The sequence below is a fragment of the Diadema setosum genome, chromosome 15, assembly GCF_964275005.1.
Source record: "Diadema setosum chromosome 15, eeDiaSeto1, whole genome shotgun sequence".
NCBI classification, from domain to species: Eukaryota; Metazoa; Echinodermata; class Echinoidea; order Diadematoida; family Diadematidae; genus Diadema; species Diadema setosum.
Genome location: NC_092699.1, coordinates 20,012,725 through 20,038,393, shown reverse-complemented (window position 1 = coordinate 20,038,393; position 25,669 = coordinate 20,012,725). Strand labels below are relative to the sequence as shown.

The 25,669-nt window shown below is 38.6% G+C and overlaps 2 protein-coding genes across 3 annotated transcripts in view; one reads left to right on the top strand and one right to left on the bottom strand.

Moving 5' to 3' along the window:
• LOC140239062 (tyrosine-protein phosphatase non-receptor type 11-like) overlaps nucleotides 1-2,669 on the bottom strand; it is a 74,268-nt gene extending 71,599 nt beyond the window's left edge. Inside the window, exon 1 of the mRNA XM_072318958.1 lies at nucleotides 2,476-2,669. Coding sequence (XP_072175059.1) covers nucleotides 2,476-2,489 — 14 coding nt within the window. The 5' untranslated portion in view covers nucleotides 2,490-2,669. The remainder of the gene's footprint in view (nucleotides 1-2,475) is intronic.
• A 4,266-nt stretch (nucleotides 2,670-6,935) lies between these two features.
• On the top strand, nucleotides 6,936-24,261 carry LOC140238479 (uncharacterized). Of its 2 annotated transcripts, none has more exons than XM_072318383.1 (6): nucleotides 6,936-7,256; nucleotides 10,813-11,093; nucleotides 12,148-12,299; nucleotides 13,878-13,995; nucleotides 20,762-20,820; nucleotides 21,614-24,261. In XM_072318383.1, exons 2-6 carry the CDS (start codon nucleotides 10,833-10,835, stop codon nucleotides 21,717-21,719), a joined length of 696 nt encoding a protein of 231 aa, XP_072174484.1. In that variant the 5' UTR covers nucleotides 6,936-7,256; nucleotides 10,813-10,832; the 3' UTR covers nucleotides 21,720-24,261. The 2 variants fall into 2 exon arrangements, with proteins under 2 accessions (XP_072174484.1, XP_072174483.1); XM_072318382.1 differs by having other exon boundaries at nucleotides 6,937-7,108.
• Nucleotides 24,262-25,669: the final 1,408 nt, after the last annotated feature.

The following is a 25,669-nucleotide window of genomic DNA, read 5'->3' as shown; positions in this document are numbered from 1 at the left end:
GATGAAAGGAAAGGAACAAAGAACAAATACTCACGAGAAGAAAATAACATCAAAAAGGAAATAAAGAAAAGGTGGGAGGAAAGAGAAGAGTCTAAAAATAGGAAGGAAAGAGAAAGATAACATGCACTTCAAAAATGAAAGATAAAAAATAGAATTAGAAAGAAAGACACAAGAATGCACACACACACACACACACACACACAAACATCACATTTGACAACAAACCTCAAGGCACAACTGCTCTGGAGGTCTTTATGCTGATAATATAACCACCAGCACTATACAGCAAGACTTGGTACAGGCAAGGTACAAGCTGATGGAAAAAGAAAACAGAATTATCTCCTTCAATATTAAAGAAAACCAAAACCCAAAGAGAAATGTGGATTGAGTAAAAGCAGCAACATTAGTAGAACACATCAGTGAAAGTTTGAGGAAAATCGGACAATCCATGCAAAAGTTGAGAATATTTAAAATTTTGGTGTTGGAACTGCTAGATGAGGAGACTACTAGAGGTTATGTCATGTGTGGACAACATAAAGAAAATATAAAGGAAATTCCACAAAAATTCACTTTTCTAACAGAATGAAAGTGCATTTGACTAACGGCTTTCAGAAAGCAGGGCCGGGGAATAATAAACTACCGTATATGTCAGTATCAAGTTGATGGAATGTGTAATTTTCGTGAAAAATGAATTTAACAAAGAACAATTAGGATAGCGTTCGTCATTCAGCACTAGATGGCGCTCTCGCGCATGTACATCGTTTTCTACACACACAGTGTGCTCAATTTCTGAGCCCATTTGCGATGATCGCTAGCTGTAGCAGTTATGACGGGGTGCATTGATATCATTCTTTTCAAAAGTAATACGGCCGTACTGCAAACAACATGTTCGAATCACAAACCTGAACTACTTTTGCCATCATGTACGTGGGTTTGCGTCTGCTACCTACAGCTAGTAGCGCGAGAAGGACGATCTGTTCGGCACGGTAAGTCGAAATTTCTCACTTATTTGTCGTGACCTTTGGTGTATTTTGTACTTAATCCACATTGCGCAAAATATGGCAGTATCGAAACTTTACTTTTTTCAAAATTGAAATGTTTTCTGATTTTTTGAAAGGAAAATTTATTGAGCGCATGTTAGCGCATGTGGCAAGAACGGTACACGAAATGGACCTTGCGATGCCTGTTTCAGTGAAATTGGCTGCCCGATCGGAGCCCGTGAAGAGCTTCGCGGTTGCTGCCGCGGGAGTCACTATGGGTGCTGTGGGATTTACGACTGCCCGCGGACGCCGCACGCTGGCTCAGCTCTCTGCTTACGATGATTGGCGAATCGAAGCCGCAAGGGCCGCTAGCGGCCGCTAGCTACTACAACGGGAAAAACGTAAACGCGAAAAGTTATTAAAATGCAAGATTTTTACAAGAAAATGAAAAAATCGGCTGATTTCAACACTTTTCATGCATATAATATGTATCAATCTACGGATAATTGATCTCATTGCATGGCTTGGTGTACATCTGATTTTTATACGAAAAATGCTATAATTAGGGAGAAAGTAGATTCTACAGTTAAATAGGACATTGAGAAAGTTTGACAAGCAGAAAACCACAAAGAAATGATTTACAGGAAGGAAAGGGAAAGTTAGGTAGGCCTATTTACCTGAAAATGAAAGAAGAAAAGATAGAAAAGAAAGAGAAAGACGTAGTGGTAGCATACACTCGCGCACATGCCTAACCGCTTTAAAGCTGCAACCGCTATCAAATGCAAGACTTGGCCGAGGAAAAGAGAAAAACAAATTTTAGGTGCTCAACAACATCTTACAGTCATTCATAGAAAAAGCCACTGACAATCACTGTGTCGCTAATGTTGTACATGATCGACCCTTTAAATTCTAACATGCCCTGAACGTATTCATACTGTGCTTGTGTACAGAGGAGCATTTCAAGTGATCAAGATTTTCGAACGATTTTCTGACACAATAATAAAACTAAAAGGGTTAAAACTTGATATCGTTTCTGTTCGACTTTGGAGACTCAGATGCAAGTAGGCCTACTGAACTTGTCTGAAGTAAACTTTAGACAAATCTAGGCCCTATACCCTTACTTACTTACTACCCTATATACTTACTTACTTACTTATACCCTATAGAATCTAGTAGGGCCTCTGTTTTGTTACTGAATAACATTACAAGGCCATCAAGGGTGAGTTTGTGCATGTTTGGAGATCATTTGACAAACAGGTACAAAAAGTACACTAGTGCCTACAATGTAGTGACCCCTACTGTACATCTAACATTCATGTAGGCATAGACTCTAGATTCTAATCAAAGCATAAATTCATCAAATGAATGTGCCGGTTATCATAACCCGAATGTGCAGATTTTCTACACACTTTGTGCCCATGGTGCACTGCACCGTGGCCCTGTGCTGTGGTGTGGCTGTGCTGTGGGTTATTTTACAACAGGGACTTTCACTTACCTTCGAGACGCCATAGTCTAGTTATCTTGGTGTAAATTCTGAATATTTCCTGATATACAACTCACTGACCGACCAGGAGCTTGCTTTTACTTCTCGCACGTTAGATGAAAAATAAACTTTGGAGCAAGCACACACAAACGATCAAAATGTCGGTGCTTGCCCACTGTCTTGATATTTCGAAGAGCGTCACTCTAGTCTTCAGCGATGAGTTATGTGTACAGGCAATACGAATGACATACAAAACTCGCTGCTAATATGCTACTACTACTAGTAGAGGCGATGGGTTTAGTACGGTAAGAGAGCGATGCAGCAGGATCTAGGAAAGGGCATATTGCCAGCCAGCGCAGCAGCCAGACGAGCGCGGTGTGATTCTAACTACACTCGTACCCGGTTGTCGGTGGTCGTACGCGAAAACTAGGTGGCGCGGTTGGGTTGCCCTCGCGGAAGCGAGTTTAGTTGTGCGTTATTATCAGGAGCTGAGAAAGCCCAATACAACGCCCAAGTATAGGATCTGGCACAGATACTAAAGCGCGATATTCAAGCATGTTGTAATATCTTCGGCTGGTCTAGTTTCATCCTGCATGAAGAAAAGGCAATAACTAAAATGGTCAGAATACTAGTAGTACTAGTACTAGTAAAGTACACTTTACTAGTACTAGTAGTACTAGTAAAGTGTCAGAATACAGTTTCTGTAATTGTAATTGACCTTATGTGTCAGTAATCATATTTCATAACCAATATTTGGTCGTATTTTGTTGTTGTTTTTAATACGTGTTCAATGTTCAGTCTAACTACACTCGGCAGTCTTCTTCTTACCACCTGCCATCCATTAGAACCAATTTTTTGCTTTCGCTGGACCAAAATATTGGAATTCTTTAGACTATTCTCTTCAACAAACCATAAGCCTCAAAACATTCAAATACAAATTAAAACTAAGTCTTTTGAGTATTAAAATATGTTACGATGTAACCGTTTTTTTTTAAATAATTCTATACCAAATATCTGGACACTTATACCCAATAAGGTAATCTTATATCATTTTTATATGGTATATCATTCATGTGGTATTCCTATTCATTCTAATTCCATTGTTTATTTTCTCTTTCTTTTTTCTTCCTCCTCTCTCCCCCTTTGGTTCTCACTTTATTTCCTCTATTTCTCTCGTTCTCTCCCTCTCTTTCTCTTTCATTTTTACTATCTGTAAGATGTATATATGTATAAGTTATGTAAATATGTTTCAGGAGTCTCTATATATGTTATATTCTCAATCACTCTGTACATAATTCTGAATATTACTCGTTGAATGGTGATCTACAAATTTTACAAGCTATGCTTTTAGTTGGGTCACCCCATTTCCGTTTTGTATAGTAACTCTATATTTCTGTTAATTCATGTTGTTATATTACTGTAATATTATGTGTCAACATGTAATCATCAATGCAATGCAATGTAAATGAAAATGCAAATACAATGTAAATGCAATGTAAATGCAATGTAAATGTAAGTGAAATGAATAAATTCAAATTCAATTCAAATAAACTAGAGTAAGAGTAGAGTTCATGCTCGATGCCTGGGAATCAAAGAATATAGAGCGCACGCAGTGCGCTAAGAGGGAACACTCTCCCGATTTTACACGTAAATGGGCGTAGTACGCAATGGAGCCCAACGGCGGCCATTTTAGGATGCAATCGTCCGGATCGTTCGGAGCGTATATCACGTGGCCGTATAGAGAAAATTCTGCCTCCCTTTCATTTTCTTCTTTTTACGGGGCATGCAAGGTTTCAGATGTATGTAGGACCTTGTTATATCATACAGAAGCATAATCTCTACTGAAGTATGATGTAAAATTGAAAAAATGCCTTTTTTGTTCCAAATTGTTGTCCCTCAAATTTCGAGCTAACTAATGAAAGTATGTGCAGGCCTAACTAAAACGTACTCACAAAGCGCTTCTTAAGTCTCCCTCCCTCTCTCTCTCTCTCTCTCTTACCGGGCCCTAGGTTGGCTGTAGACCCTATGTAATATCATTCGAATGGTATGAATATCGATTATTCATATTTTTAGGTCGTTTTTTTGATAATGTATAGATAGGATATTATGTTATATACCATTGGTATATACCATATTCTCTCCGAGACTCTTAAGGAACGCAATTTCCTGAATATAACAAACTGAATTTTCCTTATCATATTTTAGTCATAGGAAAGAGTTATTTTCATATTTATGTCTCATGGTCAATCTGCACACATAGTAAAGTGGTGTTGATCGTTTGGGTGATGCCTCTCTCCCGGCGCTCCCCCTACCCCCCCCCCCCCCTAAAAAAAGAAATGTTTCGGCAGCCTTTCTTACAAAGGCTGCAATGATAGAAAAGATATGACCTGTATTGATTATCATAGGGATGAGGGTTTAAGGGGTGACCCCTCCCCCCTTTGGCGAGCAGGGTCCGCTTGAACAAGGAAAGGAAAATAAAAGTAAAAAACCTCAAAAAACAACAACAAAAACAACACCAAAATCTCCAAATGCAACAGAAGAGTTAATGTTTGAAAATTATGTAAACCACACACACACACACACACAAATCCAGTCTCTACTACTGTCACAGGTTGATTCCCCGGGTACCCCCCCCCCCCCGTTTCCCCCTTCATAGGCGTTATAGCTGAAAATCTTGACTCCAAAACGGCTGAGAGAGATAGTTTCTTGGGAGCGAGTCAGGTAGCAACCATGGACGTCTCATTTACTTGCGGGAGGACTGGTCTGGACTCTGGAAGGGTTTTCAAATCCTTTTTTTTTTCCCAAGAATCAGATGATGGATTTTAAGATGATTTTGATCAGTAAAAAGCCGTGAAACAATTACTAGATTATGTTATACCCTTCTTTTTACTGGTTGCATTTCTCGTGATCCTATTGTGAGAATATTATACCTCTGAGATCGTAATATCTATATATCACCATCAACATACTCCATTCAAACTGCTGGTTTTAAAATTACCAGTGACTGCTTACATCCACCCCATATAGACTCACATGGTGAAGACGCATAAAAAGAGGTGACAGATGTACAATGATTTACCTCTTCATATTTTTATCAACATAATAATTTTTCTCATTTTTTATTGAAAATATTTGAGTGTGTGTTTCGAAAATGTTCCATGAAAAGTGTGTATACCCAGATTTGAATTTCATTAACAAAATAATGCAAAAGCTTTCATGTGTTGGAGGGGGTATCCCCATCCCACAACTTCTGACTGTCTCGACTCATTGTGTGCATGATCAAGATTTTCAAATAAATTTTGATCTGTAGATGAGAAAATCACCGAACAATTACAGACTTCAGTTTATTCTGGGCTCTTATTCTTCTTACTATAGACAACCGACAAAAAAAGGTGCTATACTAATTTCATTTCAAAATTTCCATATCATTTCACCAAGAGTACATCCTAAAAGACATATTCCGCAACACAAATCCAAGAAGGATGATGCTGAACTTGATAAATATAGGTTAGAGCAAGTCAGTTGCATAGGCACAAGGAATATAAAAGACAACACTTTCGCATGTTGATGGCTGATAAATAGGTCAACTTGGCAAAAATACATTGATTTTGATTGATTCATTTTCCATCTGAGAAGATGGCTGGATAGCCCATAGTATATTCAGCTACGTTAAGCTGGTCTTCCATGGGGTCCAGTTGGGTGTGAGGTGGGACCACTTCACCGGGTTAAACACCCTGCTCTTTGCGATGAATGAATGAAGCGGGATCTTTTACGTGCATGAGTTGTTACTCTCTCATACACGAGACCTCGATTTTATGTCCTATCCGTGGGATAGAGTGTTTTGCCTCTTGCTAGAGGGGACGGTATGCTTACACACAACATTGCTCAGTCCATTAGACTCGTTTTCGAACCCGGGCCCTTAGGATCGTGAGGCAGACGCGCTACCGACTGAGCCAATTCACTGCCAACTGAAAAAAAAGAGAGAGAAGGGAGGTCAGAGGGAGAGAGAGAGAGAGAGAGGGGGGGGGGGGGAGGGGGAGGGATAGAAAGTGCCCTTGATACTAAGCACTATGCTTGGCTTAGGACACAAGTAGGCTTACATACGGTCATAAATTAGCCGGCGAACATTGGTGGATTATAGATTGGAAAGCTAAAAACATTATTCTTCAATTTTATTTCATAATTAGGCAGGAATTCTACTTCTATATGCCATAATATGGTCCTGAATTCATCTTTTATCCTGTATGCCCCAGAAATGAAACGGAGGCAGAAATACGCCCTCTATCGATCACCCGGCGGTTTGCATCCTAAAATGGCGATCGAACCCGTTCTTCGTACGTTTTGCGTACTACGCAAAATGGGGAGAGTGTTCCCTCTTGGCGCACTGCGTGCGCTTCTATACTCTTTGCTGGGAATATAGAATAGGGAATACGGAAGTAGACTACTAGTACTCACAGGGAATGCACACGCTACATACACATTTTGGACATGCTACAATCCAAATCAATATCCTGTAGGGCCTTACAGTATACTCCGCCTCTTCACTTCGGCCGGGGTGGGTGCAACGTGTGTTTACGTCTCCGTCACCGACCTCCTCTCCCGATCCCAGCTTCTCCGGCTGGCTACGTGTAATGTATTGTTGTTGGTAAGGAACCAGGAACTGTCTAGATAATTTATGTCTACCTACGGCATACTAATTTATAGCAGAGGCCAGAGCTGGTGATCAAGCTCAGATTGATCACCACACCAGTTCTGCCAGTGAAGACAGTACCGGCGGCCGGCCGGCATACTGGGTACGGTACTTTAACTTACTACTGGACCTAGAGCTGAGTTCGGGAAACCCACTCACAAGGGGGGCCCCTCCTTATAAGTAACCCGTCCCCCTTATAAGTAACCCCGTCCCCCTTATAAGTAACCCCCGGGGCACCCCTTATAAGGAGTCTCCACGCTTTTTTGCAATGCAACGCGAAAATGAAAGGACTGCGGCAATTCGCTTGATTATGTCCATAAAGCTTCACAAGTTTCCTAGTTACTCACGAAATTTGAGCAAAATCGGTTTGAGGCATCATATCTAAAATCATGGATTTAAATGCGATGTCAAACGACCCATGCGAACGCTGAAATGCGAGCGATTACTGGCGTGAGTGTCGCCAGGCGCGGCGGCGCGGCAATGCTTGAGTGCAGACGTGGCGACTGAGTACGTACTCAGTCGCCACGTCTGCACTCGAGCATTGCCGCGCCGCCGCGCCTGGCGACACTCACGCCAGTAATCGCTCGCATATGGGTCGTTTGACATCGCATTTAAATCCATGATTTTAGATATGATGCCTCAAACCGATTTTGCTCTAATTTCGTGAGTAACTAGGAAACTTGTGAAGCTTTATGGACATAATCAAGCGAATTGCCGCAGTCCTTTCATTTTCGCGTTGCATTGCAAAAAAGCGTGGAGACTCCTTATAAGGGGTGCCCCGGGGGTTACTTATAAGGGGGACGGGGTTACTTATAAGGGGGACGGGTTACTTATAAGGAGGGGCCCCCCTTGTGAGTGGGTTTCCCGAACTGACTCTGTGTGCCCTCGACACTATGGCTTGACCATTTTGACAGTCGATCAAATGTACTTTACGACTGACGTTACGAGCTATGCTAGATTTAGGCTCCAGTTGTTTACAGTCGATTCCACTTGCACAACTTAAAAGCAGGCTGCAGATATCGTACCTACGTACTTTATGAGTTCACAGAAGTTCATTGATGAATTTTATAGTCATGTTTAGAATTACATTATTACTCACTAACGTTAGGCCTACTCAGCTTTTCAATACAGCTTAAAATTTATCTTAAATATAGACCTAGGTCTAAGGTCTAGTCATCATAGGTAGATACTCATAAATTTAACACTACCGCTCAGACAGTGTGTTGTGGAATTGACTGGAGTGGAAGTGGAGTGTTTGTGATTATTCCTGAATCCTTGACTTTGCTGATGCTGACATCTGTCATCAGTGACAGTGCAATGTCAGCCAGATGATCAAGGGACAGGTTTAGTAATACTAATAACCCCGAGGTGCTCCTTCACACAGTTACTGTATATGCCAAATATTTTGGCGAGGTTTTTATTTTCACGAATTTCATGAGTCGGATGCTATTTGTGAAATGTAAGACATGCAAAAATATTGACTCTGATTCCGATGTGAATGTGACGTATGCATATACATTTCTCCCTTCACTGCTTCAGTCCAGGACCACAATCACGAATTTAACCACTCACAAAATCATTGGAATTCCCGATTCGCGAAAATTAAGACTCGCGAAATATCTGGCATAAATACAGTATGTGTTGTGATAAAAATGTTAGAGGTAAAAATATCGGGTAAAAATGTGTGGTAAAAATGTTGGAGGTATAGATGTCAGAGGTGGAAATGTCGGGTAAAAATGTCTGAGATCTTTGGTGAGTTTAGAAGTGAAAATGTTGGGTAATAATGCCAGACTCGGGGGGTATATTGTATATTAAAACGGCAGAGGTAAATAATGTGACAATTGTAAGCACTGCTGTGGGCAGTACACTAGTTTCAAATTCATGAAGTTCTTTTTTTCTAAATTGCAACTGATTGACAAATTGCCCTATATCAATGCCAATAAGCACTGAATGGATGAGTGATTTTAGTAGTAGGACCTAGCCATGACAATTTGAATAATTACTCAGTACCATACCATCTGCATGCTATAGTATAAGGTCAAGGATCAGAACCAGCACTGGCTGTCGCGTGGAAGCTCGGTGGTAGTACTATACCTAACAGTGGATATAAAAACACCTGTCCGGAGATACGGACGTGTTAGGTTCAAATGCTGCTTGAGTAGTTCATCAATGCTGATGATTTCTTTTGACATGGCTACTGCTAAAATCACTGATCAATTCGGCACTCATTTGGGGAGATGTCAGGCAATTTGTCAATCAGTTGCAACAAACCATGTGTTTCAAAATCATTAAAAATGACTGGAGGATCAGTCTTCCAGAGGAAGTCGTGGCAGCTTCAACCCTTGACACGTTTACATGTATGTCAAGGGTCAACAAATAACCAACATTTTTTAAACATAAGGTAAAAGAAAACAAATTACAGTGTAAATAGCAGTACAGTACAGTAGGTCAACGCAGATCAGGACAGGTCAAGCTTTATCTATGTCCCTAGTGCCATCAACCTATTGATTGTGGGCATCTTTGGCAAGACAAGACACAGTTGGACGGCACAGTGTAGATATCTATTTTACTAGTGCACACTTGCTCAATCAGGCAGAAACATATAATTTATTATTGTGATGACATAACCTAGATCTACCCCTTGAACATAGAAAGTGGGTTGAGTTCCTAATTGGATTCACATTTGTTTGTTTGTTTTCAGATTTGGCTCTGGCTCTTACGGTTTGAGCTGAGAATTCTATTGCATTGCATTAGATGTTACTCAGAAATTAGAATTTAGAGACTTTAATAGTAAGTTGCTTGATTGAGAAAATGAGATTGACTTTGTCTCATTCGTTCAAATGAGTGTAGGCGTGCTTACCTTATAAGGTGAGCAATACACCGTTGTATTAGGTTCTGATTCTGGGCTTTACCACAGGGTTAACATTTCATTGATTTGTATGAAATGCTCCATTCAAGATGAGGCACATCCAGTAATGTAGTGCCTTCTCAAATTATAGTAATTAGTATTGTTCATTATGGTAGTTTCAAATCCATGAAAAGACAACCTTATTGCCATGAAAAACTTTGAATTCCACAAAATACAGATGTTTTATATTTCATATGTTCCTTTACTGTGTTTAGAGAGGAGGTGAGTGGTCAAGACCACATGGATGAGCTCATGTGCTTCTATGCATGAATGATGTTTAAATCCCAGTCGTACCCAGGTACCCTTTGGCAAGGAACTCTATCCTCATTGCCAAGTCTTTCAGATGAGACTTCAAGTTAAAAGCCACTAGTCATGTGGTTAGGGGGAATTATACCATATGCATGTAAAAGAATCCACTTCTCTTGTATAGAGCAGGGTGAAATCCCAGTGAAATGGTCACCCCCCCCCCCAGCACACAGAAGGAAAAAAAATCTGATACCTGCCATAATCTGCAGGATTAAAGGAGGCAGATTACCAGAAGAAGAAGAAAAAGAGGAGGAGGAGGAGGAGCATAGGCACACTGTAGAATATAAGAACTATGTGTTTTCTGCAAAATTACATTGTGTACTAGTGCTCTATCCATGTACATTTGCTGAATATGATATCTATGCAAATTCTGTCACGCTTGGAACTGTACCCAGTACCTGTAGACTTCTAACAGTGAAGTCCTTTTCACCTTTCTGTTGTGCAGCCAGACTTGGAAAACTAACCATGACAGACCTGAAATCAGACTTGCAGTCATACCTGTCAACGTCCTCAAAGTCCAGCTCCCAGTCCAGTAGCTCGTTTTCCTCTGGAGCCCAGAATACGCTGAACTCAGTGACTGCATGGTTTTCTGGTACAAAGGAGAGCAATGGACACAGTGATGAAGCAAGTGGAAATTTGCTAACAGGAGCACCAAAGGAAGGAAATAATGGGGAGACCAATGGATGGTTCAGTCAAGCTGAAAAGGATCCATTGTGCCCTTCACTGGTAAGGTGAAATTTTTTTTTTTTTACCAGTGGCAGTAGAGTGGACATCACTAAATATGACTTCTTATGGAAAGGGGTAATACTGAGAAAGTAATGGAATTGACAGTGTATCATGTTTTTGCAAAACAGTAATCATAGCAGCAACAATGTTTAGACAGAAAACTGGATGATAATGTCATGCCCCCAAAAGTCATCTATTGACCTACTTACAAATTGTCACTACTTTTTCTGTTTTCTTTTTTTTTTTTACAAAAAAGATCTTGTCTTACATATCACTTTTATGTGTGTGTGTGTGTGTGTGTGTGTGTGTGTGTGTGTGTATGTGATGTGCAGAATCTTGGGATTTTAGTTTCTAAATCATAAACCAAAAGCATGTTCTTTTGTGGGGGGGGGGGGGGGGGTTGTGTGTTTTTTTGTGTTTTTTGTTATGAGATGTACAAATCAGGTTGTGGGTTGATGTCATCATGACACCTGAGCTAAGATGCACATTCAATCATAAAATTCAAGATGAACTCAAAAAAACATAATTTTGTAATTCCATAAATATTATTGTAGGTCAGATATTGACATAGATTTTAAGTTTTCTGTTCATCCAATTTCAGTCTTAACAACTGTAAGGAAGGAATCGTCCAAAGCTGTTTGTGTGTACATGTACTTTGTGATTCAGGCTATGTTACAGTGTTGCAATGACCACATACAATGGCACCACCAAGATTATACAGTTTGGGGGGGAGGGGAGGTTGGGAAGGAGGGCTTAAGCTTTGAAAATCTAACAATAGCTAATAACAGTAGCTAATTTCATGCAGTGACATAACAAAGCATTATCTGTTGAATCATCTTTTTTTCTTCTTTTGTAAGGCCCCCAGTTATGACTGACATACTTTTACAGTGTTTTAAAACAAAATACGTCTATACAGAGTAACACAAGTTGAAGGAGCAATAGTATTGCTCATCACTCCTTTTCAACAACAATCAGAAATCCCCTTTCATTATTTTTTAAATGTGTAATAGCTGTATTTCATTTTTATTTTCATTTCCATTTATGTATCCCGCAGAGTCGACAGCAAAGAATCATGGGATTCGTCGGTTGCCTTCTTGCTGGTATTTTCTGTTTTGCTTTGGCATGGACATTTGCACCTATGATTGTCCTCAAGCCAAGGAAGTTTGCTCTACTCTATACGCTGGGTAGCCTTTTCTCAGTTTGCAGGTAATATGAAAATGCTGTAAAAGTGGATATTTTTGTACGAGTAATTTTTTATGCTCTGCCAGGTAAGATGAATTTCACATGTTTTTAATTCTGCGGAATCAAGACATTACATAGTAGTACAAAGCAAGTAAAAATGTATCGGTGCTTTTATATTGGTGCCAGTTTCTGGTCACGCAAAATGTGCACAGATTTTCACTTTTACATTAATGACAAAGGGGAATTTGCAATGATGATATACGATACTCGTGCAGTTCACCTTGCCTATATCAACTTAATCAACTTTGCATTAGTCATATCATGATAAAAGAAGATTTCAATTTGCATTAGTCATGTCATGATAAAAGAAGATTTCACTTTATGTGCAGAAGATAGTTTTAAGTCAACTCACACAAAAGTCAAAATTGAAGTGAATAAATGTTCTCTGCTGCAAAGGGATTCACCTCATTTGAAGTGTGTTTTGCAGTCTTGCATAATTTTGAAACAGCTGTGATCTGGCATGATCCTTTAGCCAGCTGACTAACATCTTCGTGTGACCACTCCAAATTGTTTTGCCCAGAAAATATAACCCTTCTACCTTTCAAAGAGAAAAAATTAATTCTTAATTTTTCAGTCATTAACATCATCTCTAGGTGACTGTATATGCCATTCAGGTAGCTCAAGTTATCTGAATCCTAGGTTTGAATCATATCAGTAATACAAATATTTATGTAAATACTCTTAGAACAGCAGTACTTCCACAATAAAAACTAATGGTTTATTGACACTGATAGAAATGACAAGTAACATTTTTGCTGCTGTCATTTGACAAAAGTATCAGCAAAGCAGAACTACAATTGTAGAAATTCCTGAGTGCAGAATCAGCAATGTACAGCAATGTACTGGTATTGTGAGTCCATTTTAAAGAGAAGATTTCATTACTAGAGCTAGGTGCCCAATGGAGTCGGCATTGGTGCTTGCACTTCTGTTTTTCTTTTAAAGGCATAATTTACCATTTGCAGATGAAACAAAAACCCAGCATAAGTGCTTTAAAATAGTTTTAAAATATGAGTTAGGGAGAGAAACAACCACTGTAAAAAAATTGAATCAGTGAAATTGATGTTAAGTATTGTTAAATATACAAAATATGAACAATAGTTATAATCAAAATGTTTCCAGACTAAACCATATACAGTTACGGTTTATTGAGAAAAATACTGATATCTCCCTATATTTTAGGCTTTATTACGAAAATTTTATATGGTAGGATGTTTTGTAGGACGACAAACCTACGCATATGCATCAAATGTGATATCTTGAACATTTTTAAAACCACTTCTCCCAAAGGTAAGCTGTTCCTTTAATTTGGATACACAGATTTTCTTGGTCAGCAAAGTCTGAATCAGTATACAATGTACCTGGTACAATGTGTTCTTGTAATACAGAAAACACTGGTATTCAATGGTCTCATGTGAAGTGGTGCTTATGTCCAGTCAGATATGCATTTTCTTCATGGCAATTTTTTTCTCTCATTGTCATTGCTTTGTGGAAGTGAATTCAGCACATTTTTGTAACAGATACATACCACTCTCTCCATAACAGTTTCTCTCTTCTATGGGGTCCTATGAATCACCTACGACACCTCTGTTCAAAAGACCGAATGCCGTTTACGGCTACCTACTTTGGCACCATGTTTGCCACTTTGTACTTCTCAATGATAGTGAGTATGAAGCTAAGTGGATAATATCTACTGCACTAGTCTTTCTGTGCATCATTTTTGCATGTTTTATCATCTTCATATCTCATTTTCTGTGCTACATGTCGTCACATGTCCAATATATTTTCATGTAGTCCATCTGTTCATTCTGTAGTTGTATTTTGCAATGTACTGTATACACCACATATTTAGCGAGTCTAAATTTTCGTGACTCGGGACTTCCCAACGATTTTACAAGTGTTTAAATTCGCGATCGTGGAGTACTGAACTTAACGGAGAACTGTATACTAGTACATGTACGTCACATTCATATCGAGATCAGAGTCAAATTTTTCGCGTGTCTTTAATTTCGCGAATAGCATGTGACTCATGAAATTTGTGAAAATAAAAACCCCACGAAATATTCGTCACATCTCAAAGTTGTTATCTTAAAAAAAAGAACAACCACAGATCTAAATGCGTATTGTATTTCCAGTGATGCAAAGTCATATCTGTGATAGATCTCTAGCTGAGAAATACAAATTCAAGCGATAGACTGCATACATTGTTTGACTTGTCGCCCTCTTCATCTCTCTCTGTCTCCCTCCATCACTCGCCACTAAGCCCAGCTGTGCATAATCTTTGCTAACCCCAGAACTTAACAGACAGGGCATTAGGGGGACAGTGAATGGCATAACATCGGAGCTCAGTGGGACTATATAGCCGTGGTCACACTGGCAAAACTTTTGAAGTTCAACCCGTTGAGGACGGACTAATTTTGCTACAACACGCATTTCCCATAGACCCCTGCCTAAGAATACTCGAGACTCGTCCTCAGTGAGTTAAGTTCTCATATTTTTGCCGATGTGACTTTAAACTTCTCAAAAACATCTCGCAAAATTTCCTACTAAAACTAGGAAAATTTCCCAAACCTCCACAAATCTTCTTGAAGTTTGTGCAGTCTGAATTTTTGTCCCCGCCGAACGAGTTCGAGCAGGGGACTATGAAACGGGCTCCGTACTTGTGTGTGTCCGTCCGTCTGTCCGTCCGTCCGTCTGTGCGTCCGTGTGTGATCAAAATGTTCAATTTGCTACTTCTCTGTCATTTATGAGCCAATTTTGATTCTGCTTACTTTATATGATAGCACCATATGGGAGCTTTGAAACTTCTACACAGAATTTCAGTTGTGACCTTTGACCTTGACCTTTGACCTATATTGTACATTTTGTTTCAAAATGCTACTCCTTCGCCATTTCTAACCCGATTTCGATTCCTTTTGCTTTATGTGATGGCACTAGGTGAGGGCTTCAAAACTTCTACACAGAATTTTGACCTTTGACTTCTTTGACCTTTGACCTTGATTTTTGACCTATATTGTACATTGGCTACAAAATGCTACTCCTTCGCCATTTCTAACCTGATTTCGATTCCGTTTGCTTTATGTGATGGCACTAGGTGAGGGCTTCAAAACTTCTACACAGAATTTTGACCTTTGACTTCTTTGACCTTTGACCTTGATTTTTGACCTGCATTGTACATTTTGCTACAAAATGCTACTCCTTTGCCATTTCTAACCCAATTTCACTTCCATTTGCTTTATGTGATGGCACTAGGTGAGGGCTTCAAAACTTTTACACAGACTTTTGACCCATGACTTCTTTAACCTTTGACCTTGATTTTTGACCTATATTGTACATTTTGCTACAAAATGCTACTCCTTTGCCATTTCTAACCCGATTTCGATTCCGTTTTCTTTAGTGATGGCACTAGGTGAGGGCTTCAAAACTTCTACACAGAATTTTGACCCTTGACTTCTTTGACCTTTGACCTTGATTTTTGACCTATATTGTACATTGGCTACAAAATGCTACTCCTTTGCCATTTCTAACCCGATTTCGATTCCGTTTTCTTTATGTGATGGCACTAGGTGAGGGCTTCAAAACTTCTACACAGAATTTTGACCTTTGACTTCTTTGACCTTTGACCTTGATTTTTGACCTATATTGTACATTGGCTACAAGATGCTACTCCTTCGCCATTTCTAACCTGATTTTGATTCCATTTGCTTTTTGTGATGGCACTAGGTGAGGGCTTCAAAACTTCTACACAGAATTTTGACCTTTGACTTCTTTGACCTTTGACCTTGAATTTTTACCAATATTGTACATTTTGCTACTAAATGCTACTTCCGGCGGGGACAAATTTTACGCACCGCGTAATTTCTACTTTTCCTTGTTGTAGCTGAAACTTTACAAAGTTTGTCCCATGACCAGTCCACCACCTGTTTGCAAGTAGTGCCTTTGAAGCGAGTGCTCATTGAGAAGGACATTGGTGCATTGTTCACATAACAATCATTAGCTTTCAGATGAAACACGCTTTCTTCTTTGTTACACATATGCACCATTGACCAAAACTTTGAGAACTTCAGCTTTGATAAGTTTGGCCACCACTGTGAATGGAAGGGCAAACAATGTGAAGTGTTCTTGATGTTAAACTTTTCGTATTTTAGTCTGCAAAAGATCGCCAAACAAACGTGAGGGTTCGGAAGCATCGTCAATTGTTCGCGAATGTCGTTTTACTTCGGTGAGAATTTCAAAAAATTTTGAAATTTGCTCTTGATTTGTTCTCAAAAGTGTCTTTAAAGCCTCGTCATATGCGCAAGACCTTTGCAAGACACGCGCCATGTTCGCAAAATGTTCGTGAAACCCCAAACAGACCCTGAAACTTTGGAGAATATTTCGCGTATGTTTCGCGAAATCTGCAAAGTTTTTCCGATCATTTTATGACGTAACCGCAAACTGTTCGCATATCTTTTGAGACATTCTCACGAACGTTTAGTGCATGTTTTGGGGATGTATGACCTACGTTTCTACAGATCAAAATCATAGCATACATCCAAACATCAAACAATTAACAACTATATAGTAAAAAAAGAAATTAAAGACTAGCAAAGAGAAAGAAATGTTTGATGTACAAAAAATCGCAGAATACACTTAGAATGAATCTAGAGTATGCCAAAATTACATTTGAAACTGGAGATTATGTGTTGGAGAAACTGCAAAAAAAATCAAATGCTTTTTTAGTGGAGATATATTTCCTAAGAAAAAAACTCTAGCACGTACACAACACAGAAGTGAGAGAAAAGAAAGGAGAAATACAGGAAAGAAAAAAAAAATTCAACTCAAGACAGCTCCCACCTCTCATTTTCTCCCATGATTATTGAAAAATTTGCGTTCGCATTTCCGTCGCCTGTTCTTCGTGTACGTAACATGCTGTACTTTAGCAATGATACACACGACATTCGCACGTACGTCGCGAGAACTTCACACAAATTGCGCAAGAATGGTTTTCGGCTTCATTGTCGGAACACGTTCAGAGAAAAACTTTTCCGAATGTTGGATTTTGTCATTCGCGTCCTTCGCAAATCGTTCGCGTGCTCCATGAAATCACACCTTTATGTGCTTTTAGCTGCGTGTAGATTCCAAGTCTGCATATCTTCATGCCTGCTTTTGGCAGCTTGTTCATTTCACATTTGTTTGTTGCCTGCTTTATATAGTAGCAAAGTGATGATGTCATAGTCTTTTGTTATAGCTTGGTTGGAACCAGGTGCAAGCATGGATAGCGATAATAGTGTGCACAAACTGGGCCAGGTGAAGTTGTTTATAACCAGTTTCCATGGGGATGAATGGCTATGTCATCACACTTTGGTACTCTTTGGACATGGGTTGAAGTGTGTAAGGCTCTTTTCACTTTCTGGGCCCCATTTTATCAAAAGATATAACTGATTATAAATTCCCTTTAACACACAGGCTGCCATAAACTTATGATAGAAATCAACAATATGTGACCCGCTGCAACAAAAGGATCCGAAAGTCGGGGGAGTACATATTTCTGAAAATGACATGACATAATTCCCTTACTCTTCTACTTTAATTTCATATATAACACACCTCATAAAAGTACTCGGTTGCGAAGATGTAGATGATTTTACAGTGAAACCCCGTTATAATGAGGTCCGTGGGACCGGCGATATTACCTCGTTATAACCGGTACCTCGTTATAACCGTACTCATAAAAAACAAAGAAAAACATATACACGACGTCATATACCCATCAATGAAACTTTAGAACATCATTTGCGTTGTTATTACACAATTATGGATCATTATCATTGAGAGAATAAAGGGAAATTATTTGTGAATTAGACGAAAAAGTAGGGGTTGAAATGAGTTAATTCTTTATTTTATTTTTCTTCCGAAAATCTCTTCGCATAATACTTGCACAATATGTTCTTGAGAAGTATAGGCCTTTATTATTTTCGTGATTCTTTCTACACCGATCTCCTCCTCCTGTATTGAACCATTTTGAAAGAATATTTTTTTTCGTTTGTTAAATACAGTGTAAAATGATAATGAACAATATCAGTTTGTATAAGATGCGTTTGTTAAGTTTTTGTAAACACCAACGCAAATAGAGCAACATACATGCATTGTTTACCGTAACTTGCGAGTATCTTTACCCTGTTGGTGCCCAGCGGGAATGCGATGATTTCATGAATCATTTCGGCTGTACTCTTATACAAAGTATGATCGTTGCGTCCGAAGGGATTAAAAATATGTTCTTTATTTTCTTCCGAAAATCTCTTCGCGTTTTGTACGTCCGTTCTTGAAAAATATGCGACAGGATTGAATTTGGAAGGTTGTGATCCTTTTTACGCAAATCCGTACCTGGTAGACCATTCTGAAAGAAAGAAAAATCTTCATTGTGAAATGCAGTGTTAAAATTGTGATAATGAACAAATCCAGATCTATTCAAACTAATAAATGCATTTGTTTCTTTTTCTGATTTAGGTTAACATGCGTTATTCAACTATTTTTACGCTATGTCACCTGGCGAGATCGCGATGATTTCAGAGTAACATACATGCGTTGTTTACCGATAACTTGCGAGGTATTTTACGCTGTTGGTGCCCAGCAGGAATTTGATGATTTCATGAATCATTTCGGCTGTAATCTTATACAATGTATGATCGTTGCGTCCGAAGGGATTAAAAATGCGTTCTTTATTTTCTTCCGAAAATCTCTTTGTGTTTTGTACATCCGTTCTTGAACTGTTAAATGCATTTGTTTCTTTTTCTGAACACCAATTAAGTAGGTTAACATGCGTTATTCAACTATTTTTACGCTACTGTCACCCGGCGAGATCGCGATGATTTCATTAATTATTTCGGCTTTAATCATCCACACCCATATTTGCTAACCAGCAAAAGAACTGGAAGTCGGAACTAATAATGGAAAAGATATATTGAGGTGCACACGCATTCCAATTGTCCATTTTTGGCCACAAGTGTCGCTACATGAAAAGTTTTTGAATGCATTATCTTTTTTTTTTTTTTTCGTTGCGCTGTGGTCTGACCTAATATCACGCACGCGTATCGCGAGAAAAAGAAAATCGAATGATTATGTTCAGTAATTCAGTAGGAACATCAGAAGGCATTCCTGTGTCTTATCGCGTGGTTTAGAAGAAAACATGGAAGGAACGGTTCCCTGCAAAATGGGAAAAAGACATGGATAGCGTGAATTTGGTTTTCAATGTTTCGTTTGTCTTGTGTTTGAAAGCGGCAATTTAGTCAAGATATGGAACCTCGTTATATCCGATCAAATAGCTTGTTTTTCTTTATCATGATGCACCGAAATTGTCCTCGTTATAACCGGAATCTGGTTATAACCGAACTCGTTATAACCGATTCGTTCTGCCATAGGTTTACATGCAAAGGAAAACGGGACAGACGCGATCACCTCGTTATAAGCGGTTCCTCGTTATAACCGAACTCGTTATAATGGGGTTTCACTGTATTAGCACATGTAAAGTGGTTGAGGAAATCAGAGTTTCGAGAAAAACGGCTTCAAAGTTTTTCTTCCGTCGCTTTCATGATCAAGGGGAGGCGAGGCAGTTTTCACTGCTTGACAATAGAAGGTATGCTCCTAGCGACCTCCGTGATGTTCATTCAAGCTTGGCGCCAGCGGTCTACGCACGACCAATTGGTAACCAGGATGCCACGCACTGACCAATAAGATCACTCCCTCGTTGCTAGGGGCGGAGTCTAGCTGCAGCGCTAAATTCAAATCTTCAGACATGTTTCTGTTACGTTGAAAGTCGGAAAATCATGGCCCAGAAAAATGCTGATTTCTCGCCTTTCCTTTGATTATTTAGCTTCGAAATTTCGGCAGATGATAGACAAAGCATTACACTACAAAATTATGCCAAAAACAGAAATCCGATTGTTTTGACTGATTTTGATGAAGTGACTTCAGACTCGATTTTATTGGCTCAGCCGTCAGCGACTTTAGGATCCTTTTGTTGGAGCGGGTCACATATAATCAATTATAACTCTTCATAAAACAGGGACCTGCTGATGTGGTATTTGTTACTCTAGGGTACTGACTAGAAATTCTCCATCTTGTTGAATTATTTGTTGTTTTTTAGTGTAATCATTCCAAGGAGAACAACATTAAAAAACAAATTATCATGTAATACTGTACCCTGTAAGCTCTTTCTTTCTTTTTTTTTTTTTAATTACAATCAATGATACTGCAGAAAAAGATCAGAAATTATGCATCACTCCTTGAACAGATCAAATGAGCTGGCCCAAATGTTTTCTCTTTTTATTTTCATACTACTCCCTTTTACTCACTCTGTGCACACTTTCTATCTGTGAATTGTAGCATTTACTGCATCAAGCCACCCAAGAGTCAAGTTTGTAATGTCAATACTGTTCTCTCTTTCACAGAAACATGTCACCTTGATGACAATCGTTTGTGCAATTCTGCAAATGTGTGCCTTAGTTTGGTAAGTTGAAACAAAAGGATTTCAACTTGAACATTGAGTTTGATATATATTTCCAGAGTAGAGCTTAGTAGAATATGTATTTGTATGTGTATAAATATGAATTCTAAGTACAACTGGGCATGCGATATTAAATGGTGTGTGTGAAATACATCTTGTGAGTTTAAAACATTAAAATAAGAATAAAACAGGGACTCAACAGCCAGAGATAGGAGTAGTTCTCATTATATGCAAGAACAATTCCATGCTGACAATAAATAAGAATTTACTGCTATTTTCAATGACAACAAAAAAAGAAGAATCAACTGTATATTTATAAATTGATAGCAGTATTATATTATATGAGACTTCGCTTTTTCAACTTGCCTTAAGAGTAACATTATTAGGAAATGACTTCCATATTCTCCTCACAATCATGAAACAATTGATAGCCTCATACTGAAGCCAGATGTAGAATTTGTATCAGTTTCATTTATTCATTATGCTAATACCAGGGTATGCTTTTGAGATTCTGGGACCTCTTTGAATAAGTAGATTTTAAAAAATAGTTTAACTTATTTATAATGGTATTGGTGGTTAAATGTACCATCAACATAATTATTTTCATAACTGATTGTTACATAAAGCCTGGCAATTGAATTTTGCAAAGTCATTTAAAACTCTTCAAGACGACTGTTAGCTCTGACCTGATTCTATCATCAATGACAGACTAAATGATTGAGTTTCTTAGTTTCATTTGGTTCACTTTTTGTTAGTATATCACTCTAATATACTTAATTTTGTAACTTTTGCCTAGGTATGTCATGAGCTACATCCCAGGAGGACAGACTGGACTCAAGTTCTTCACAAAAGTGTTCACATCAGTAGCAGGGAAGGCTGTGTCTAAGTCCTTGCCGGTCTGATAGAAGGAGCCTCTGTTGAACATGCTTGTCAACGTCATGCATGTATGCCTGAGCTAGACTTCTGTATTCAGGCACACTGTTGCTATCCATGGAACAACAGAGACTGTAGCTGTAACATGAAAAGCCAACTAGCAACTTGCAGAATGAGTATATATGACATCCTTCATGAAATTAATGGGAACAGACCTGAAGCGAACTTGCATTCTCATGAAGTCTGTTAAAATGAGATTTACTATTATGGATGAAGCTACAAATATAATTATGTATTCAGAGAGAACCTATATTGTCCCCTTCGTTTTGTAACATGGAGTATAATTCATAGTGAGAAATGAAATTCTATGCCCATTGATGGGAGTGTCTGAAAACCTTTTTAAAGCTCTGCATACAAATCAGAACTAAATTATTTTTTTGCATTAGTTTAGATGGGTCACCTGTTTCTCCTTCATTGTCTTTTGTTAAACACAGCTGAAACAAATGAAGAAGTCTTTGGCTTTGTTGTATCTTACATTCAATGACAATGTCATTTGCAATATATTGTGATGATTATGAATTAATTTTTTATATACCAGTTTGTCAGCCAGCCATATATCAAAGCAAGAATGTTCTTCTCAAGTGACCTTAGAAAGTCAGCCAGTAGGAATGCTATTCAGTCTGATGAACAAGTTAGGGTACATCAGATGAACCCAAGCTGATGCTGTACCCAAACCATCATCTACAAAGCAAGTGATCTCACATGTTCCTAATGTGTACTGCTATGAGTTAGCCTGTATCCTTGGTCAGGAACATTTAATAATCCACGTTCAGGTTGTGACCAGCGTGCGTGTGACCTCACCTTTGGGCTTCATAGCTCACACTTTGTTTGAGGCATTGCCTCTGATGAGATTATTGCTATCTTTAACTGTTGAGATCGAGACTTGCATTTCTTGTCAAGTTATTTCAATAGTGTTTCCAGCAAGGGGATTGATATCTCTTTTTAGTTCTTCAAGCCTCCTGCAACATTGATGAATATCGTCTAATGTCTTATGTTACCCTAATGGTCCTGATGTATGTAAACTAGCTTGCTAGTCGATAAAACGATAAAACATAGTTCACAAAAGGGCTCAAAATTCATCTTCTACCATTTCAAATTTGCTTGCAATATATCAAAAGGGTCTATCAAGAACCTTGTTTGGCTGACAGGATTTGCCAGGATAATGAGTTGCTTTGGAGTATTTTGAGATCAAAAGTGTAAAATAATTTCTGTCATGTCCACAACTTTTTATCCTATTGCATGATGATAATAATAATGATGATCAATCATGCCTTTGCAGTACAGTGCACTCCCGTTATAAGGTACATGGTTATAACAAAATTCCGGTTACAACGAAGTAAAAATTCATGTTTTTTAATTCTTTATTTGTTCATTTATTTAAGTTAAATTTATATATTGTGAAAGAAAACTGCCGGACCCGAGGACTTCGTTATAACGTGAGTCCACTGTAGTATTTCCCAACAAGTGGAATGTGATTCACTCTCATGAGAAAGATTGATGGATACTTCTGTGGCCCGATTTGAAATCGATTCTTGTAGAATGTTACGTAGCAGCCATGATCGCTTATACTCTGAGATTGCAATACTTTCAGTGTACCTTTTTGGCCATTATTTTGCATTTTTGGCATTGCCCAACTGAAATTGTGTTATCACAGCATTTTATTTCACACATTCCTTATACATGTGTGTCCATTTTAGAGCAAAAACTTGACAGTTTCTGCAGGCATATGGAAACTATGTTTTACCTTTGAATGTACATATTACATGATATGCAAACGTAAACCGGTATTTGTTTGTATGTGTCTCATGTTCTTGGTTATGTGTTGCATGGTTACAACTGTTACCTGATACTGACTTCTCTGAAGCCAAAGTCACACTGAAGTGGTAGGGCAGTTCCTCAAATTTATCTTGTTCTTTTCTGGAATACTAGCAACAGTGATAGACATATTTTATAACAAGCAATTGTTGACCAGGAGAGAGCTTATAAAGTCAAGCAAGTCAAGCCTGTCTATATAGTGGCCACCAAAGGGAGACTAAAAAAAAAGAGTAGATGTTAAAAACAAGTGGCCACTTTACACTATAGAGTCTTTCACATGGCTTTTCCCTCAGGGGTATTCTTTTTTTTTTTGTGGCCACATAGGGCATATGACCTCTATAGACAGGCGGCTGCTAAGGCAGGTTTGACTGCATGTGATTGAAATGACTTGATTGTGTGTTAATAGATTGGGGACTTTGGAATGGGCTTCAATGCAGGTGATCATGACGTTTAGGGCCATCAATTAACTGATTCACTTTCAAGACTTGTGGCTGAACTTGCCTATCAGTTTATTTTGAAGGCCTTCATTATTGAGTAAAGAGGAAAAAGTTCAAAGAACATTAAACAACATCAACAGTTAACATTTTATTATCCTGCAATTGTCATATGTGTCAGAGGGGACTGAAGATACCACTGTGTGTGAAAGAGTGCACATTGATACTGGTACTTTCATATCATAACAGAGTTTATACAGTCCTGTGCATATATATATATATATATATATATATATATATATATACAGTTCGACCTTGATTATCCGGCCGTGTCCAGACCGGCGCTCATCCGGATAAGCGAATTGGCCGGATATGGGAGACACAATGTTAATGTATATAGCAGCCGTCCAAGCTGCTGTCCCAGTGCCCTGGCAGCTAGGCAGGTAACGTACCCCGCAACGGTGGGGTAATCTATGCTAGCCTGCGCAAAATTATAGTCCCTTCTTCACAAAAATAAAGTATATCTTTATGTGAAAATCATACATGTTTTACCTCATTAGATATTGAGAAACCTATCATGCACATCTTATGAAATTAGTGAAATAGATCCATGAAAGTCACTGTTTTTTTCTCAATTTTTGGATGAAAAAAAAAAAGTCCTTCACTGCGTGAACGCGTCCGGATAATAGAGATTTCCGGATAAAAGGAGGCCGGATAATCGAGGTCGAACTGTATATATATATACATTGTATATATATATATATAGCAAAAACTTTGAGCAAAGAAAATGGGTTTTCATTGGGATTCGAACCCGAGACCTCCGGATTACTAGACCGGTGCTCTACCGACTGAGCTATTGAAAGCCCTAGATCGGTGTTCGTCCCAAACCCTTAACTCTCTTTGCTCGTGTGGTCAGAAGCTATAGTGTGTGTATGTGTGCCACACACACACACACATTAACCTGACATAAACCCAAATGATGTAAATCAACTTTGGAATTAATGTGAAGGATCGCCGAAGCGATGCAGCTTTTTGCAATATATTTTGAAACAAGGAAGGAAAAACTGACCAGAAACAATTGTAATAATAAATAGCGAAAACTTTGAGCAAAGAAAATGGGTTTTCATCGGGATTCGAACCCGAGACCTCCGAATTACTAGACCGGTGCTCTACCGACTGAGCTATTGAAAGCCCTAGATCGGTGTTCGTCCCAAACCCTTAACTCTCTTTGCTCGTGTGGTCAGAAGCTATAGTGTGCGTATGTGTGGCACACACACACACATTAACCTGACATAAACCCAAATGATGTAAATCAACTTTGGAATAAATGTGAGGGATCGCCGATGAAAACCCATTTTCTTTGCTCAAAGTTTTCGCTATTTATTATTACAATTGTTTCTGGTCAGTTTTTCCTTCCTTGTTTCAAAAAAAAAAAAATATATATATATATGCACAGTAATCATGACCATGACCAAAGTCAGTTTACATATATATATATATACTTGTACACACACACACGTGCACGCACAGATAATGCTACATGTTTGAAACATTGTACCAAAATTTTTCTTAAATTGTTGTGAAGATTTGTGGGACCATACAGGAAAATTCAAGAATATGTTTTGTGTCACATTTTTGGTCTTACTTGTCCCTGGAATGTAGCTTTAACA